Source organism: Salvelinus fontinalis, chromosome 5, assembly GCF_029448725.1.
Source record: "Salvelinus fontinalis isolate EN_2023a chromosome 5, ASM2944872v1, whole genome shotgun sequence".
NCBI classification, from domain to species: Eukaryota; Metazoa; Chordata; class Actinopteri; order Salmoniformes; family Salmonidae; genus Salvelinus; species Salvelinus fontinalis.
Genome location: NC_074669.1, coordinates 45,761,105 through 45,780,943, shown reverse-complemented (window position 1 = coordinate 45,780,943; position 19,839 = coordinate 45,761,105). Strand labels below are relative to the sequence as shown.

General features: G+C 43.8%; 1 protein-coding gene across 8 annotated transcripts in view; it reads left to right on the top strand.

Moving 5' to 3' along the window:
• LOC129855672 (potassium voltage-gated channel subfamily C member 1-like) overlaps window positions 1-19,839 on the top strand; it is a 116,279-nt gene that overhangs the window by 58,176 nt on the left and 38,264 nt on the right. For 5 of the 8 annotated variants that reach the window (XR_008759535.1, XM_055923580.1, XM_055923579.1 and 2 more), the window contains exon 3: window positions 16,611-16,814. Coding sequence is in view for 7 of the 8 variants with exons in the window: in XM_055923580.1 (XP_055779555.1) it covers window positions 16,611-16,814 (204 nt within the window). In the remaining variant the exon portion in view is untranslated. Of the gene's footprint in view, window positions 1-16,610; window positions 16,815-19,705; window positions 19,832-19,839 lie in introns of all 8 variants that reach the window. The other 3 variants (XM_055923577.1, XM_055923582.1, XM_055923578.1) reach the window with 1 other exon arrangement.

Sequence of the window (19,839 nt, the reverse complement as noted above, 5' to 3'; positions counted from 1 at the left end):
TCAGAGCATGCGCAGACCAGCTGGCTGGTGTGTTTAAGGACATATTCAATCAATCCTTATCCCAGTCTGCTGTTCCCACATGCTTCAAGAGTGCAACCATTGTTCCTGTTCCCAAGAAAGCTAAGGTAACTGAGCTAAACGACTACCGCCCCGTAGCACTCACTTCCGTCATCATGAAGTGCTTTGAGAGACTAGTCAAGGACCATATCACCTCCACCCTACCGGACACCCTAGACCCACTCCAATTTGCTTACCGACCCAATAGGTCCACAGACGACGCAATCGCAACCACACTGCACACTGCCCTAACCCATCTGGACAAGAGGAATACCTATGTGAGAATGCTGTTCATCGACTACAGCTCAGCATTTAACACCATAGTACCCTCCAAACTCGTCATCAAGCTCGAGACCCTAGGTCTTGACCCCGCCCTGTGCAACTGGGTCCTGGACTTCCTGACGGGCCGCCCCCAGGTGGTGAGGGTAGGTAACAGCATCTCCACCCCGCTGATCCTCAACACTGGGGCCCCACAAGGGTGCGTTCTGAGCCCTCTCCTGTACTCCCTGTTCACCCACGACTGCGTGGCCATGCACGCCTCCAACTCAATCATCAAGTTTGCGGATGACACTACAGTGGTAGGCTTGATTACCAACAACGACGGGACGGCCTACAGGGAGGAGGTGAGGGCCCTCGGAGTGTGGTGTCAGGAAAATAACCTCACACTCAACGTCAACAAAACAAAGGAGATGATTGTGGACTTCAGGAAACAGCAGAGGGAGCACCCCCCTATCCACATCGACGGGTCAGTAGTGGAGAAGGTGGAAAGTTTTAAGTTCCTCGGTGTACACATCACGGACAAACTGAATTGGTCCACCCACACAGACAGCGTTGTGAAGAAGGCGCAGCAGCGCCTCTTCAACCTCAGGAGGCTGAAGAAATTCGGCTTGTCACCAAAAGCACTCACAAATTTTTACAGATGCACAATCAAGAGCATCCTGTCGGGCTGTATCACCGCCTGGTACGGCAACTGCTCCGCCCACAACCGTAAGGCTCTCCAGAGGGTAGTGAGGTCTGCACAACGCATCACCGGGGGGAAACTACCTGCCCTCCAGGACACCTACACCACCCGATGTCACAGGAAGGCCATAAAGATCATCAAGGACAACAACCACCCAAGCCACTGCCTGTTCACCCCGCTATCATCCAGAAGGCGAGGTCAGTACAGGTGCATCAAAGCAGGGACCGAGAGACTGAAAAACAGCTTCTATCTCAAGGCCATCAGACTGTTAAACAGCCACCACTAACATTTAGCGGCCGCTGCCAACATACTGACTCAACTCCAGCCACTTTAATAATGGGAATTGATGGAAATTATGTAAAAATGTACCACTAGCCACTTTAAACAATGCCACTTAATATAATGTTTACATACCCTACATAACTCATCTCATATGTATATGTATATACTGTACTCTATAACATCTACTGCATCTTGCCATCTTTATGTAATACATGTATCACTAGCCACTTTAAACTATGCCACTTTATGTTTACATACCCTACATTACTCACCTCATATGTATATACTGTACTCTATACTGCATCTTGTCTATGTCGTTTTGTACCATCACTCATTCATATATCCTTATGTACATATTCTTTATCCCTTTACACTTGTGTGCATAAGGTAGTAGTTGTGGAATTGTTAGGTTAGATTACTTATTGGTTATTACTGCATTGTCTGAACTAGAAGCACAAGCATTTCGCTACACTCGCATTAACATCTGCTAACCATGTGTATGTGACAAATAAAATTTGATTTGATTTAATATATACAGAAATAGAATTGAAAAAACAGTATACTACACTTCCTATGTATCATGTAAATACTCTAAAACCGGTTTGTCGTGTATTTACTATGGATTAAAAATTATGCCAGCTATTTTATAAAATAAATTCTCTATAATTAATATTACCTGATTAAACTAATCATGTAAATGTAATTAACTAGGAAGTTGGGGCACCTCAGAAGAATGTTTATAGAGCTGTTGTCTTCCGAATAAACTCTTAAAGACCTGGTAATCTTTTATATCAATAGCAGTCAATTATTAATTGTCACCCTATTCAGTCTCATCTGAACGTCTTAAAATTATTGGTTATATTCACGAACATGGCTAACAAGTTGAATCAGCAATACAACATTTGGTTTAATTATTTATTTACTAAATACCTAAATAGTCACACAGAATTACATATACACAGGATGGATCATACATTGATTACTAATTATGTCATAAAATAAAACGTCCCTAGCGGACGAAACCGATATGACGGCTGAATGAAAGAGCGGGAAGACTGAGGAACAAAAGGATTGGGTCTCTATCGGACCTTATGAAGCTATGCTATCGTAACCGCCCATTCGGAAAAGGAAAATGCAAGAAATATATTTACCCCTGAGCTGCGCTTCGATAGATTGGTCGAAGATGGAAGGCTGGGTTGCCTAGCAGAGATCTCCCTTGTCCTTTCAAGAATATTTCTGGGCGGATACGTTGTAGTCTGTCGTCATGTGGTAGAACGGATACGTTGTAGTACCCTGTCGTCGTGTGGTAGAAGGAATACGTTGTCGTGCACTGTCGTTCCGAAGAGATTGTCCGTCCTTTCCTAGACCACGCACATTTACAGCTGCTGCTGATAACTCGACGTCTAGGATGTATCACTTCTTTAATGAATAAGAGTTCAAAGTTCATACCAAGTTGCCATACTATAAGCTCATGCTATATTCTGGCTGGTATAGTCGAAATTCATCCTTCCAGCGTGGCGTTCGTCACCTCCACGTTGAAATTCACCCTTTTAAACGTATGGACATCAGTCCTCACGTCATCAGGAACACAATGTTAATTTCGTTAGGTTGTAGTCGTTCAACCATTCGCAACCAGAGCTCACACTGAGGTTGGCTTAGTTCGCCGTGAATTGGGTCATGGGGGCTCTTATAGAAATGTAGAAAAGGGGTTGGTTCATAATTTCCAACCAATGCCTATTCACGTGGGTGTGGCAACTGAGTGAGCATATTTTACTTATGAAAACAATTCTGTAATTTTAAAACTAAAATTACATTTAAATTTTCACAGTTTCATATTTAAACATTTAAAGTGCACAACAATTCCATGTTAATCTGATAACTAGAATGTGTAGACTTTCCAAGATACAATTTATGTGGTCAGGTTAAGCAGATGCTAAACTACAGGACTGTTTTGCTATCACAGACTGGAACATGTTCCGGGATTCTTCCGATGGCATTGAGGAGTACACCACATCAGTCACTGGCTTTATCAATAAGTGCATTGAGGACGTCGTCCCCACAGTGACTGTACGTACATACCCCAACCAGAAGCCATGGATTACAGGCAACATTCGCACTGAGCTAAAGGGTAGAGCTGCCGCTTTCAAGGTGCGGGACTCTAACCCGGAAGCTTATAAGAAATCCTGCTATGCCCTCCGACGAACCATCAAACAGATAAAGGGCTAAGATTGAATCGTACTACACCGGCTCCGACGCTCGTCTTACGTGGCAGGGCTCGCAAACTATTACAGACTACAAAGGGAAGCACAGCCGCGAGCTGCCCAGTGACACAAGAGTACCAGGCGAGCTTAATCACTTCCATGCTCACTTCGAGGCAAGCAACACTGAGGCATGCATGAGAGCATCAGCTGTTCCGGACGACTGTGTGATCACGCTCGCCGTAGCCGACATAGGTAAGACCTTTAAACAGGTCAACATTTACAAGGCTGCGGGGCCAGACAGAACTGGTTCAGTCTGGCCCCGCAACCTCTCTACATATAAAGAGGTTCATTGGGACCTCTTTATATGTAGACAGGTTTTCATAGCTCTCTTTATCTGAGGACAGAAAACCTCACAAGAAACAGACTTCATTATAGTCAAATTACACCGCACTGAATATTATGTTACTATTATCTCCGTCCTCACTTCTAGGGACAGGAACTACACAAAAGTACCTGCCCTATGCAGAATAGCCTACTCACTTTGACAGTTGGGGCTGCTATCCTTTCACTATCCTCCAAGGCTGTTAGCTAGCTGCATTTGGAGTTTTTACGGTGATAAATACATCAAGATAGTTAGCTAATATGAGGTTAGGTAGCTGGTGATATTTAATTCACTTGGCCTGTTATCTATACAGTATATGACGTTGGCTAGATAGCTAGCTAGCCAACTAGCTAACTCATTTAGCAGCTCATTTGAGTTATCCTGCACAGTAGCTAGTTAGCTAATAATACATAGTTTTTTTTAATACATTTCGAAATGTATTTAACGTTACTTACTTGAATAGGTTCTCCCACCCATGTGGACAATTGGAAACAGGGCAGCAAAGTTTATTTGTCACCAGAGTGTTTTAGAGGATATTACTATTGAACTATCTACCCATTTAATAACCAGACCTTCATACAAACTTGCTATGCTGAATTCTTGACGCACAATCGAGCATGTTGCCATATGCTGCCAGCACGCCCAAAAGAAAGTCACCAGGGCGGCCTAAGTAGCATGCTGCAATTTACCACTATCTAGTGTACATGTACCGCTGACCAGACCGCTCGCGTGTGCCATCGCGCGCATGTTGATTTTGTCCAACCACACCAGATGCGATCAGGACACACAGGTTGAAATATTAAAATTAACTCTGAACCAACTATATTAATTTGGGGACAGGTCGAAAATCATTAAACTTTTGTGGCAATTTAGCTAGCTCGCTAATTTGTCCTGGAATAAAAACATTGGGTTGTTATTTTTCCTGAAATGCACAAGGTACTCTACTCCGACAATTAATCCACAGATAAAATGATAAACCAAGTTTGTTTCTAGTAATCTCTCCTCCTTCAGGCTTTTTCTTGTTCTTTGTACTTTACTTCTGATTCCAAATGATTTAAAAACTAAATCAGGATTGGGACTGACTCATATTAATGTGAGGAGCCCAATGCCGAAAATGGACATGATAAAAGTTTAGGTTCACACTGCTGACCCAGATGTCTTAGTTCAGTCCGAGACCTGGGTTAAGAAATCTGTTCTAAATAAGTCTATAGGCTTGGATGGTTATAATGTTTATCGATGTGACCGACGAAGTAAGGGGGAGGTATAGCCATCTATATTAGACAGATATATGGTTACTGAACTAAGGTCTTTAGGGGGGGGGGGGGGGGGGGGGGGGGCAACACTTATTGATGTCATTCTAACTAACAATCAGCATAAATACTCGGCCGTTGGTATGATTTAAGTGATCATTGTGCAGTTGGTTGCATTAGAGACACCAAAATCCCCAAATTGCCCCCTCTTTCGTAGTCAAACAACATTTTACGCAGTTCTGTGAGCAGGCATTCCTGCATGAACTTTATGCATGCAGCTTGGATAGGATTGCGCTTATTCCAGACATCAAAAGCGCATTCTCCTATTTTCATTCCATGTTTTATACTATCTGTGACAAACACACCCTCTCAAAAAGTACCGGGCAAGAGGTTTATCGGATTTGATCCATAAACAAAATACACAATGGGCCAAAGCTAGAAAGGGTCATTCCCAGGCTGAATGGCAGTTATCCAGGGCATTGAGAAATAAGTGCACCGTATCAATACGGAAATACAAATCTAGCTTCTATTACAAATCTACCAAGGCAAACCTCAATAACCCGACGAAATTATGGAAAACCATTAAATCCATGAATGCTAACACAAACTCCTCTGGTCTGACCTCAAATTCAATGGACGTGACTGACAAGAATAAACTGCTTGACATGTTTAATGAGCATTTTGCTAAAGCTGGGCATTTATTTGATAATGAACTCCTTCCTAACATCTCGAATGAGGCTGTGAATGAAACTGCCGCATGCCGGCCTATGGTTCATCTATTTCATTTAACTAAGATTGAGCATTCAGAAGGTGTAAAGGCACTCAAATATATTGATATTAAGAAAGCGGCTGGCCCTGATGAATTAAACCCTTATTTTCAAAAAAAATTGGTGCCGAGAGCATTGCTGCATTGCACTCATATATTTATTTGGAGAGTAATACCATTCCAAAAGTCGGGAAAAGCGCCTATGTCACACCTTTACATAAGGGTGGAGATCCGTTCCAGTTGGATAACTATCGTCCCATATCTAAACTGTCTGCACTGGCAAAAGTTTTGGAAAACCTTGTAAACTCACAGTTGAAAGACTTTCTTCACAATAACTCTGTTTTATCTCAATTCCAGTCGGGTTTTTAGAGCCAAGCATAGTACAATTACTGCAGTAAGTAAGGTTGTAGGTGATATTCTAGATGCTCAGGACAAAAAAAATCAGTGTGTTTCACTTTTTTGTGATTTATCGAAGGCCTTCGACACTGTTGACCATGCCCTGCTGCTGTATAGACTAAAAAAGGTTGGTTTAAGTGTTGATGCATTAGATTGGTTCCAAAACTACCTTTCTGACAGAACACAGTGTGGAGGGTATGAAATCTGAGTTTCAAAGGCTTACAAAAGGAGTTCCCCAGGGCTCAATTTTAGGTTTGATCCTTTTTACACTGTATATAAATGATATAGGGAAGACTGTTGACTCTGCAAATCTCCATCTGTATGCTGATGACAAAATTATTTAGCGCATCTAATATTGAGAAGGCTGTTCAGGACTTACAGTTGGCTTTTGATGTTATTCAAAGGCAGCTTTTTGAATTGAAATGTGTGCTTAATGCAAGGAAAACAAAATGAATGGTTTTCTCTTCCCTGAAAGTCAACAGATGGAGTCACTTGCAGATTTTAACAATAAAAGGCCAACAAATTGATAGGGGCACCTCTTATAAGTATCTATGGATTTGGTTAGATGAAAAGCTGAATTTTAAACAGCACGTTGATAACGAAGAAACTGAAGTTGAAATTGGATTTCTATTTTAGGAACACATCTTGCTTTTCAATGTTAGTCAGAAAGGATCATGTTCAAAGCACTTAAAAAAAAAATCAGTGCTGGATTATGGTGATATTATCTAATTGCAGGCCTCAGCAAGTACCTTAAACTCTGGACACCGTGTATCATGGTGCTTTAAGATGTATTGCAAACGCTACATTAGATCACCCATCACTGTGATTTGTATGCGATGGTGCAATGGACCTCTCTCTCCACCAGGAGGCTAAAGCACTGGTACACATTTGTGTACAAGCATTGATAGGACAACTCCCTTTGTATCTCTGTTCCTTTTTACCAGATCAGTCACTCAATAGTCTTCGTTCACAGTCGCTGCTGTCCTTGTCTGTTCCTAAGGCTATAACTGAGATGGGGAAACAATATTTTTCCCATAATGCCCCATCATCCTAGAACATGCTTCAACATATATTAAAGTTAGGGGAGGTTACTGTCCATGCCTGTTTTTAAGACTCTGATCGACGACATTGTTTGTGATAGATGTAGTTGTTTCTAATCTTCAATTGTATCTGTAATTTGTGACACTTTGTCTTTTGTGTGTATTTAGTATTTTTCTGTAATATCTTATATACACGCTGCTATTTCCCTGTTTTGCCTTTTTAACCTCAATGGGTCTTACCTGGTTAAATAAAAGGTTAAATAAATACAAAAAAATTGTCTAGGACTAAGCTTAATATGTGTCTAGGAAACCGGCCTCTGAAGTCTAAAGCCGTGTCCGAATACCCATAAATAGTCCTAAATAGTAGGCTTTTTGATTTTGTGAAAAAATAAAGTTGTATATAGGGATGCACGATATATCGGTAAGCATATCAGAATCGGCCGATATTAGCTAAAAATGCCAACATCAGCCCGATGTCTAGTTTAACGCCGATGTGCAAAACCAATGTCAAAGCTGAATAACGTAGGTAGATGACTTAATGATGCCACAAAGAATTTAGCGCTACATGTGCAACACAGCATTCCTAACCTACAGCACAATGTCTGCTGTGTGGATCGAGCAGTCAACAAGTCGAGCAGTCATTTGAAGGAGTAAGAAAATTTCAGCGAGACAACTCAAAGGCGAAATCCATTAATGCCAAGATAATGGAATTCATTGCCCTTGACAATCAACTGTTCTCTGTCGTGGATGATGTTGGCTTTTGCCAACTGGTCGAGCACCGGTACACACTACCAAGTAGGCGCTATTTTTCCAGATGTTGCCCTACCGGAGTAACACAGTATTGTTGAAACTCACATTCATGAGCTACTTGCTAGAAATAAGCTCAACTGCATTTGCAGCAGACGTGATAACTTGTCATGGCATTGAAACGCCTGCTCAACAGAAATGCCAACACAGACCGTTGGATTAACATGGAAAAGTATTCTACTAGAGGCCGTGAACAAGCGATTCGGTGGCATTCTCTCTGAGCCTCTAACTGTGTCGCCACCATGCACGATGCTAGGTACAAGGACCGCTACTTCGAAGCAGACAAGAAACAGAGTTTACGTGAAATGTTACAGACACAGCTGGACAAGATGGAAACGGACACAGTGACAGTGCGCACCGAGGAAGAGAGGCCACGGACAGACAGAGCTGAAACTTCACTGCTTCACATGTATGATGAAATCCTGGTTGAGACTGAACAAATGAACAACGAAACAGCACAGCAAGTAAGTGAAAGAAATAGGTTTTGATTATGTTTTACTGGTAATGGGGACATAGGTAAATGCCAACAAAATAACTTTTTGGTCAGTGTGTGTGTGTGTGTGTGTGTGTGTTTCAACTATTTAACTGCACTAGAATGATTAAAAGGCAGCTAAAATTGTAAATATCAGTTATTGGTATCGTTTTTTTTTTGGCAAGGAGCACATCGGGTATCGGCCAAAAATGTAATATCACTGCATCCCTAGTTTAATACTATGTGAAATTTCAAAATCAATTGTACATTAAATGCCGGATGTCATAATCATTTTGGCTTTTTTCCCTAGTAGAATTCTCTGCACACTATTGAGGAAGAGAAGAGTCTTTTCACACCCATGTGTGTTCGACAACAGCTGAAACTGAACTAATAGAAATAAGAACGAGAAAGTAAGCAAGCTATATACAGGGTCAGTTCCAGGGTCAGTACCAATAGCATATTTACAATGACACATGTAGCCTGACATGTTGCTTTTGTATTGTTTTGAACTGTCCCAACAGTCTATGCTGCTGAGAAGAGCAGTAGCGGAGCTACCTCCCCGAGTGCATCTGGTCTCCATGTTTCCTCCACACAATAGTTAGTCAGATGTACTAAACCTGCCATCAAAAACAACAACATCAAGGTAGATAAAATATGGCCTTTTCTTTTTTTCTAATATGCTGTCAACTGGTGTGTGGCTGTATCCTAATACAGGTATAAACAGGCAAATACAACAGATATTTACAGATTCATCCAGAATATGTTCTAACATGTAGCTATTTGGGACATGAGAGAGAGGAAGGTAAGAAGAGGTAAGGAGGGACAGACAGTATAGCGATCTTCATACTTCAGTTTTGTAGTTGGTATAGTGAGTGATCTTCATGAAACCTCTTACTTTAATGAATATTTGACCTCTTAATGTTCCGACGCCCACTGGCTCGACTACCAGGTGTTATACGCCTGTTTGAACACACGCTGTCTTGTTTTGAACGCTTTGTACAAAATAATAAAATGCAGTGCGACAGGATATTTTCTTAACGTAGCTCTTTATAAGTGGCATGTTCACGTGTCTCATACCCTGATCAACTGACCATGACCTCACCACTTGGGTGGTCTTAACCAATCATAGCGCAGTATGATACTGCGGTAAAATGCATCCAATTACAATTCAGTATGTTTACACATAAGCGTTTCTTTTGAATACATGCTCTGTAGTTTGAACTCAAGGTAAATAACCATTTATACTGCATACTGCACCAACTGAATCAACATAACAGACTCTGAAACAATGATTCAGCATACTGTCACTTTTAGAACAAAGGATTCTCAGCAACTCAGCTTTCACTGTAGCAATTCACTCAGCTTTCACTTAACATTTCAAACAAATACAATACCAAAGCATTTCAAGTCAACTTTTCAATAACAAGTTTACAGTCTGGAACTCTTTTAGGGCAGCGATCTGCCTACACCTTTTGACATTTCACAGGTCTAGGACAGCTCTGGGCTTGACCTCTCTTCCTGACCTTGTGTGATATGATGCTGAGCATGATTCTGTGTAAGTCTACAGCTCTTGTGGTGTTGCAGGTAAGTATGGTGTGTGTTGTGTGTGTGTTTTAGTCCATCACGTTCTCTTTCAGGGGACAGTTTATTGTTCTTTTGTGTTCAGTAGGTGACGACGATTGCCTCGGTACACCACTCCTGCGGTACGGATGTGATATGAATGTTCAGTGTCAGCTGGCTGGATGACGACTGCTGGTTTCCAGAGGCCATGCTCCTGGGTTCTAACTGACTCTCCGTCGATCAGGGGTGGCAGTGGTCTAGCTGACCTGTCGTAGTATCGCTTTTGTTGTTGTTGTCTCTGTGCACGTTTTTAATGCATTTCCTTGTAGCCTATGACCTCAGGTTGCAGCTGCTGGTTGGTGCTGGGAAGGATTGAGCGAAGTCTGCGGCTCATCAACAGCTGGGCTGGTGATTTGAGGTTGTCAACTGGAGTGTTGCGGTATTCAAGGAGACTGAGGTAGGGGTCTCTCGTCTGCGTTTGCTTTGTCCATGAGTGATTTAGCAATCTGAACAGATTTTTCAGCAAGGCCATTACTTTGAGGGTAATGTGGGCTTGTGATGACGTGTGAACTCCCATGCTTTTGTGAAGGATTAAAACTCATCGGATTTGTAACAGGGGCCGTTGACAGATATTAAAGTCTCTACAATGCCATGCCTGGCAAACAATTGCTTTCAGCTTGTGTATCACAGCTGCAGATGTAGTGCTGTGAAGCTTGTCGAGTTCGAAGTATCTGCTGTAGTAGTCCACTGTTACGATGTAGTCCTCGTTGTTCCAGGTGAACAGATCGGTTGCCACGCCCTGCCAGGGTCGGTCTGGGATACAGTGAGGTAACATTGGCTCTTTGGTGTTTGAGGGGCGTCGTTCAAGACATATGGCACATTTACCAACAATGTCCTCTATTTGTTTGCACATTCCGGGCCAAAACTAAATGTCCCGTGCTCTCTGTTTGCACTTTTCCATGCCCATGTGTCCAGTATGGATCTTTGTCAAAATGTCTTCTCTGAGACTGGTAGGAATAATGATTTTCTCTCCTTTGAAAATTATTACGCTGATAGTTCATCACGATGGTTCCAGAACTCTGAGACGCTCTGGGGGCATTTTCTCCTCCCCTCAGGCAATCCATCCTGTATGCCTTTCCTCAGCTGTGTGAGTTGTGAATCCTTTTCTGTTTCTGCTTGGATCTCCTTCAGTTTTGTGTCACTAACTGGTAAGTTACTGTACACAGTATGCACTTGCATGTCCATGCCTTCACTGAGGCTGCTGTCCTTATAGGTAAGAAACTTCCTGGAGAGTGTGTCTGCGTCAGGGATGTCTTTGCCTGGACGGTGAGTGATTGTGAAGTCGTATTTTTGTAGTTGAAGGATCATTCTCTGTAGCCATGGCGGGGCTGCGGCTAGCGGTTTCCTCATAATTGACTCGAGGGGCTTGTGGTCGGACTCCACAATGACTTGTTGTCCATATACGTACTGATGGAAACACTTACATTCGAACAGAATGGCGTAGAGCTCCTTTTCGATTTGAGCGTAGTTGATTTCATAGTCTGTGAGAGATTTGGAAGTGTAGCCAATGGGCTTTCCTTCTTGCAGTAGCACTGCACCTAGTCCATACTTCGACGCGTCCACTTGGAGTCTGAGCTCTTTGTCGGGGTCGTAGTAGGCAAGGATTGGTCCTGGTTCTCTCGTGATCAAGTCTTTCACTTTCTGGAAAGCAATGTCGTGTTGCTTGTCCCAGAGAAACTCACCGGACTGCTTTAGCTGCTGACGCAGGGGTGCCTTAGCATTGGAGAGGCTGGGTGCGAACTTGGCTAAGTAGTTGACCATGCCAAGCAGTGTTTCCAGCTCTGCACGGTTCTTTGGTGGCTCCATTTATTTTATGGCTGAGATCTTCTGTGGATCTGGCTTGATTCCGTTAGCTGTGAGAAGATGTCCGAAGTAGCTGACCTCTGTAGCGCCGACTGTGCTCTTCTCTGGGTTGAGCCGGACTCGTCTCTCGCGGGACCTTGCAGCATTGCGCAGAGGTTTCTGTCGTGTTCCTCTTTGGTTCGACCATGGACAACGATGTCATCCACAATTGCCACAAGTCCATCTAGGCCTTCGTTCACTTCGTCGATCATTCGCTGAAACTCGTCTTGGGCTGAGATAATCACAAAAAGCAGGCGACGGAACCTGTAGCGTCCAAACGGTGTGTTGAACGTTGTGAGCTTAGATGACTCTTCTGTGAGCTTGATAGCCCAGTAGCCTGATCTGGCGTCCATGACACTGAAGTAGCGTGCTCCCGCTAGCTTGTGTGTGATTCCATCTAGCGTCAGTAAAGGGTAATGGGGGCATTTGATAGCCTTGTTCTTCGGTCGAGACATACTCTGAGCTTGCCTGTGCGTGGTTTCTCCACCACCACTAACGTCGGTTCTGTAACCTTGGTGACTATGTCAGATTGCTCCATGCTCTACACCTCTTTCCTCAGACGGGCACGGAGAGCAAGGGGAATCTTTCTCGTGGGTAGACCACAGGGGTTGCGTCTGGGTCAAGGTGAATGGTACATTCTCTGTGGAATAGTCCTATTCCTGTAAAAACATCAGCAAACATTTTCTGTCTCTACTGGTGCCGTCACTGATAAAACTAGCTTGATGAGGTCCATGTCTAAACATGATTTAAGACCTAGCACTGCAGGTGCTCGAGTGTCAACAACGTGAAAGTCCAACATCCTGTCACTTTCCTCGTATTTGCATTTGAAAGTGCATGTGCCTTTTACTGGGAGCTGTTCACCACCATAAACCAGTCAGTCTGCGCCTGATGGGCTGCAGCTCAGATGTCAAGCTGCGGTACTTATTCAGAGGAATAATGTTTACTTGTGCACCAATGTCTAGTTTGAACTTTACCTCAGTGCCTTGTGTTCCTATCTCAATGTCAGCAAAGGCTTGTTCTGATTCTCTGATATTAGATTTTTCTGTGTCACTGAATCAATAAACAGTTCATCAGCATTTTACTCTTTGATTGGCATTATCTTCACTCACTGTGTGTACTGTTTTTCCACGGTAAGCTCAGCACACTTCTGCAAAGTGATTTCATTTTCCACATTTTGTACAGTGTTTGCCTTTAGCTGGGCGATTTCCCTGTTCGCCATGCACTTTGTATCCACAATATCTACATGTTTTGGGGCATTTTGAGTCTGTGTCGCTCTGTTTTTTAGTTATGTCTCTCTCCGTTCTGAGACGCGCTCTCTGCGCACTGGAGGTGTGTTTTGACGTCTGCCTGACTGCGTGCACTGCTTGTTCACGTGATGCCGCCCGAAATGGTTTTCATCCGAACCTGTGCTGGCTCGTGAGATCTGGCTATGTCAATAGCTTTGTCCAGCGTTAGCTCAGACCCAATATTCAAAAGTTTCTCTCTCATTGACGGTGTAACGGCAGTCCTCCTCCTCTTCATCTTCGGATGAGGAGGAGTATTGAGGGAACCAAGGCGCAGCGTAGAGAACAGACATATTTTTATTAACGAAACACCAACTTGAGTAAACTAACAAAAACAACAAACAGTGTAGACAGACCTAGACGACGTACTTACATAAAACAAGAAAACGCACGAATAGGAACATAGGCTACACAAACCGAACAAACCGTAAACAGTCCCGCGTGGTGTACAGACACAGACACGGAAGACAATCACCCACAACGAACACTGTGACAACGCCTACCTAAATATGACTCTTAATTAGAGGAACGCCAAACACCTGCCTCTAATTAAGAGCCATACCAGGCAACCCAAAAACCAACACAGAAACAGAAAACATAGAATGCCCACCCAACCTCACGTCCTGACCAACTAACACACATAAACTAACAGAAATAGGTCAGGAACGTGACAAACGGTGAGTAATCTTACTCGCGGTTTGCATAATCACAGCTTTTCACAAGCAGACGCAGCTCAGTCACAAACTGTTCAAACGATTCGCTAACTCCCTGTACTTTCTCATGGAATTTGTACCTAGCGAAAATCATATTGGTCTTCGGCACAACATATGCTTCAAAACGATCGTAGTATGTTTTCAGTTCCTTTGATTCAGCCTTGGTAAGTGTCCATGTGTTGTAAATATCTCTCCCTTTTTCACCGATCCAGAGGAGGAGGTAGCTGAAATTTTCCTATTCTTCTCTTTCCCTCAGAGGACCCGCGAACATTAGCTCCTTGAACTTACTCCAAGCATCGAGTAAGTTTGTAGACTCCCAGTCCATTTGAGGTGAAGGAACTCCAGCAAAATCCATATTTTAGTCATTTTACTTTGACACCATGTCTTATTTTGCACACAAAATAATAAAATATAGGATATTTCTTAACGTAGCTCTTCATTAGCTAGCTATAAATGGCATGTTCACGTGTCTCATACCATGATTAACTGACCATGACCTCACCACCTGGGTGGATTGGTGGGTCCCCTGCTGGACGGTTGAGCTAACGTAGGCTAATGCGATTAGCATGAGGTTGTAAGTAACAAGACAATTTCCCAGGACATAGACATATCTGAAATTGGCAGAAAGCTTAAATTCTTGTTAATCTAACTGCACTGTCCACTTTACAGTAGCTATTACAGTGAAAGAATACCATGCTATTGCTTGAGGAGAGGTCACAGTTTAGAACATGAAAAGTTATTAATAAACAAATTAGGCACATTTGGGGAGTCTTGATACAAAACGTTGAACAGAAATGCAATGGTTCAGTGGATCAGTCAAAAACTTTGCACATACATTGCTGCCATCTAGTGGCCAAAATCTAAATTACACCTGGGCTGGAATAATACATTATGGCCTTTCTCTTGCATGATTGTACCAAAATAAATACCAAAGAACGGTTGTTTTTTTCTTTTGTAATATCTTTTACCAAATCTATTGTGTTATATTATCCTACATTCCTTTCAAATTTCCACATTTCCTTTCAAATGGTACCAAGAATATGCATATCCTTTCTTCAGGGCCTGAGCTACAGACAGTTAGATTTGTGTATGTCATTTTCGGCAAAAATTGAAAAAAAGGGGCAAATTCTTATTAACCAATCATACGGCGGTACGGCGGTAAAATGTATCCAATTACAATTCAGTATGTTTACACATATGAATATTACACACACATGCTCACAGACATGTGCACGCACGCACGCTCACACACACACGCTCGCTCAATGACATATACTGTACACATACTCACATATACACACACACACCTCTCTCCCTCTCTCACCACTTTCCCTCTCTCTGTAATATGCTATTTACTGAATTTCTCTCTCTCGCTGTCTCTCTGTGTGTCATTGTGAGGTTTGGCCCTCTGGGTTATTTCTGTAAATTGTTGAGCAGTAACTCAAGTCAAATTAGATTTGACAGCTGTGTCGGAAGCTATAAGCACAAGTTACCCCGCAGCATCTCACCGTGAGTGTGTGTGTGTGTGTGTGTGTGCGTGCGTGTGTGTGTGTTTGTACGAGTGCGCATGTACAGTATGTGAGTATCTACACTCTGTTGTATCTCTCAGTTCCTCCTCTCTTTCTTACCCTCCCCCTTCTCTCTTCTCTTTCTCTCGCTCTCCCTCTCTCTCTTTTGTAATGTGTGTGTTAATGTAATGATGCTCAGTTCAGTGTGTGTGTGTGTGTGTGTGTCAGTGTGTGTGTGGACCTGGAGACGCTGGGCTCCTGCCTCCTCTCCTCCACTGCAGTGTTTTGGTCACATGACGAGCAGGGCTATCACAGGACACTGATGTTCTTCTCCCCCCTCTTTGCCTCCTTTCCTTCTTCTCGCCTCACCGTCTTCACCATGTACACCCGCACTGCCGCTTTTAACAATCTCATCTCGTCTTCTATTCATTTCACCCTTTATCTTCCTCCCCCTCTCTCGTTCTCACACCTCACCCTCCTCTATGTCTCCTTCTTCATTCCTGTCCTTCTCTACTTCCTTGTTATTATCTCACCTTAAACCTAATTGATCTTGTTGTCATACCTTTCCCCATCCCCCCTTTTCCTGCTACTTATTTATTTCTCTGCCTTCTCTCCTCTCCATTTTATCCCCCTCTTCTTACACATTCTTCCTCCTCCCCTCCTCCCCTTCTCCTCTTTCTACCTCCTCTTCACTTTATCTCTCCTGCCTTCCACACATTTTCTCTCTTCCTCCTCTCCATCCATTTACCTCTCCTTTTATCTCTCTCCCACCCTTCTCCTTCCCCCATTCCTTACACCCCACCCATTCACCTTATCTTTCTTCTTCCCTACTAATTTCTCCCTCTGTCCCTCCCTACCCTTTCTTCCCTCCACCCCCCTCTCACACCTCCTCATCCTTCTCTGTCGACCCTCCTTACTATTTCTTACATGCCTCTTTGTCTTCCCCCTCCCTCCGACCCATCCTTCCCCTATCTTTCTCCTCCTTCCCCTCTCTCCCCCCTCTTCTACCCCCTCCTCCTCTCCCCTCTAGATTCCAAGCAGAATGGCGATGCGGCCAACGCAGCCCTGGCTAATGAGGACTGCCCCACCATAGACATGGTGCTTGGGGAGGAGAGGAGTCCTGCTGCTGGGGGTCTGGGCACCGGCGGAAGCCGTGAGCGCTATCCCCATGACCGCGCCTGCTTCCTCCTCAGTACCGGAGAGTTCCGTGCTACAGACGGCAACGTGAGGAAAGGTATGCCCAGGACAGGGTCAGGGCCGGGGTTAGAGCCGGGGTCAGAGTCAGGGGCTGCGCTCCGCCATACCCAAGGGTTCAGTAGCTCGACACTCAGCAGCTCAACACTCACTGTGTGCTCATGACACTCCCATACACACACATACACACACACACACACACACATACACACACCTTAGGTCAAATACTTTCATTAAACTTAACAGTATTTGAGGTGTGTTTGATTGAGCTTTTTGTTTGCTTTTGGAACTATTCCATTGGTTCCATCGTACCAGGCAAATGTAATCAACTGCAGCTCTTGGAAGAATTTGACTTCAAATTCACACATACATAAACACACACACACACACACACACACACACACACACACACACACACACACACACACACACACACACACACACACACACTACGGAAACACTAGGTACTTCCCTACCACCTCTCCTCTCCTCTCCCCTGACCCCTCCCCCTTCTCATATTTCTCATAACCAATCATTTTGACTGACAGTCACAGACCCCGCCCACACTACCCACAGGCTGTTTTGAGCTGTCTCACGCTCCAGGCATTCCTATATGAACTGGGTTATGACACATTATGGCATAAGTGAAATATCAATGGATTGATATTTTGTTGGACCAGTTCCCACATGCTGTATTCAATTACATTGGCACCCCACATCTACTACTGTATATGTGAATGTGCTGTGGTGCTTTCTATTGCCGTTCTGGACACTGGAGTTGTAAAATAACATATAGGTATTTTTGCCTGAGTTTGGTACATATCAATACATATTAGTACATATCAGTACATATCAATACATATCAGCACATATCAATACATATCAGTACATATCAATACATATCAATACATATCAATAGTGCTCCATTGTAGCTCAGTTGGTTGAGCATGGTGCTTGCAACGCCAGTATAGTGGGTTCAACCACCCATACGTAAAATTAATGCACACATGACTGTATGTCACTTTGGGTAAAAACATCTGCTAAATGGCATATATTATTATTATTAATAATATCGTTTTTCGACATACATGCACTTACAGGTACTCTATTTCAACCCACCGGTTTAGCTCTGCTTTTTCTTTCTTCAGCTTTAATGCACATTTTCACAGCCTGTTCTGAAACGAGATCTGTACAGTACGATCGCTGACTGAATAGCTATCACACTGCATCTGGCTGTCAATCTGTCTTCTACTGTCAATCTGTCTTCTACTGTCTGTAGTCATGCTCTCTCTCTCTCTCTCTCTCTCTCTCTCTCTCTCTCTCTCTCTCTCTCTCTCTCTCTCTGTCTCTGTCTCTGTCTCTGTCTCTGTCTCTGTCTCTGTCTCTGTCTCTGTCTCTGTCTCTGTCTCTGTCTCTGTCTCTGTCTCTGTATGTATATATACAAAAGTATTTGGACACCCCTTCAAATTAGTGGATTTGGCTATTTAAGTCACACACATTGCTGACAGCTGTATAACATTGAGCACACAGCCATGCAATCGCCATAGACAAACATTGGCAGTAGAATGGCCTTAATGAAGTGACTTTCAATGTGGCACAGTCATAGGATGCCACCTTTCCAACAAGTCAGTTCGTCAAGTTTCTGCCCTGCTAGAGTTGCCCGGTCAACTGTAAGTGCTGTTATTGTGCAGTGGAAACGTCTAGGAGCAAGTGGTAGGCCACACAAGCTCACAGAATGAGACTGCACAGTGCTGAAGAGCATAGCACGTAAAAATTGTCTGTCCTCAGTTGCAACACTCACTACAGAGTTCCAAACTGTCTCTGGAAGCAACGTCAGCACAAGAACTGTTCATTAGGACTTTTATGAAATGGGTTTCCATGGCCAAGCAGCCGCACACAGGCCTAAGATCACCATGCCAATGCCAAGCGTCGGCTGGAGTGGTGTAAAGCTAGGCATCATTGGACTCTGGAGCAGTGGAAACGTGCTCTCTTGCAGAGAAGGCTACCTGCCCATATGCTTAGGAATAAGGGTCTGGGGCTGTTTTTCATGGTTTGGGCTAGGCCGCTTCGTTCCAGTGAAGGGAAATCTTAACGCTACAGCATACAATGACATTCTAGACGATTCTGTTCTTCCAACTTTGTGTCAACAGTTTGGGGAAGGCCCTTTCCTGTTTCAGCATGACAATGCCCCTGTGCACAAAGCGAGGTCCATACAGAAATGGTTTGTCGAGATCAGTGTGGAAGAACTTGACTGGCCTGCACAGAGCCCTGACCTCAACCCCATCGAACACCTTTGGGATGAATTGGAACGCCAGGCCTAATTGCCCAGCATCAGTACTCGACCTCGCTGTGGCTCAATGGAAGCAAGTCCCCACAACAATGTTCCAACATCTAGTGGAAAGCCTTCCCAGAAGAGTGGAGGCTGTTATAGCAGAAAATAGGGGACCAACTCAATATTAATGCCCATAAATGTTGATATGATTTGTTCGAAGAGTAGGTGTCCACATACTTTTGGTCATGTAGTATCTATCTATCTATCTATCTATCTATCTTCTGGCTCTCATTCTGGCTCTCATTTATTGGTCATGCTTTGTTCCTCTTTGTCTCTCTCTCCTCTCCACACCCTGTCTGCTTGCTATCGCTACACCCATCCATTCCTCCTCCTCTCCCCTCCTCTGCCCCTGCCCTCCATTTCTCCATGCTTTCTCACTGGACATCTTTTTTATTTACCTTGTACCACTCACCTGCTTCTTATTTCACCTGACATCACCATGGTTCTACCTCCAACAATCCAACCCCTTCCACCTGCCATTTTGAACCGCCACCTCAACCTAAAACTAACCCCCCGCCCGGCCTGCCCCTAACGTCCCCGATCCCAAATACACTCCTCTACAAACCCCACTCCAACACTCCCCTCACAACAAACACCAGACGCTGCAGCGGCCAGCCCGGCATCCCCCCCAGGAGAGGAGTGGTTCAAGCCGGAGGGGCCTCTGCTACAGCAGGACCTCAATGCAAACTCAGCCTCCTCCTGGATCAAACCATAGCGAATCAGAGGTAACACA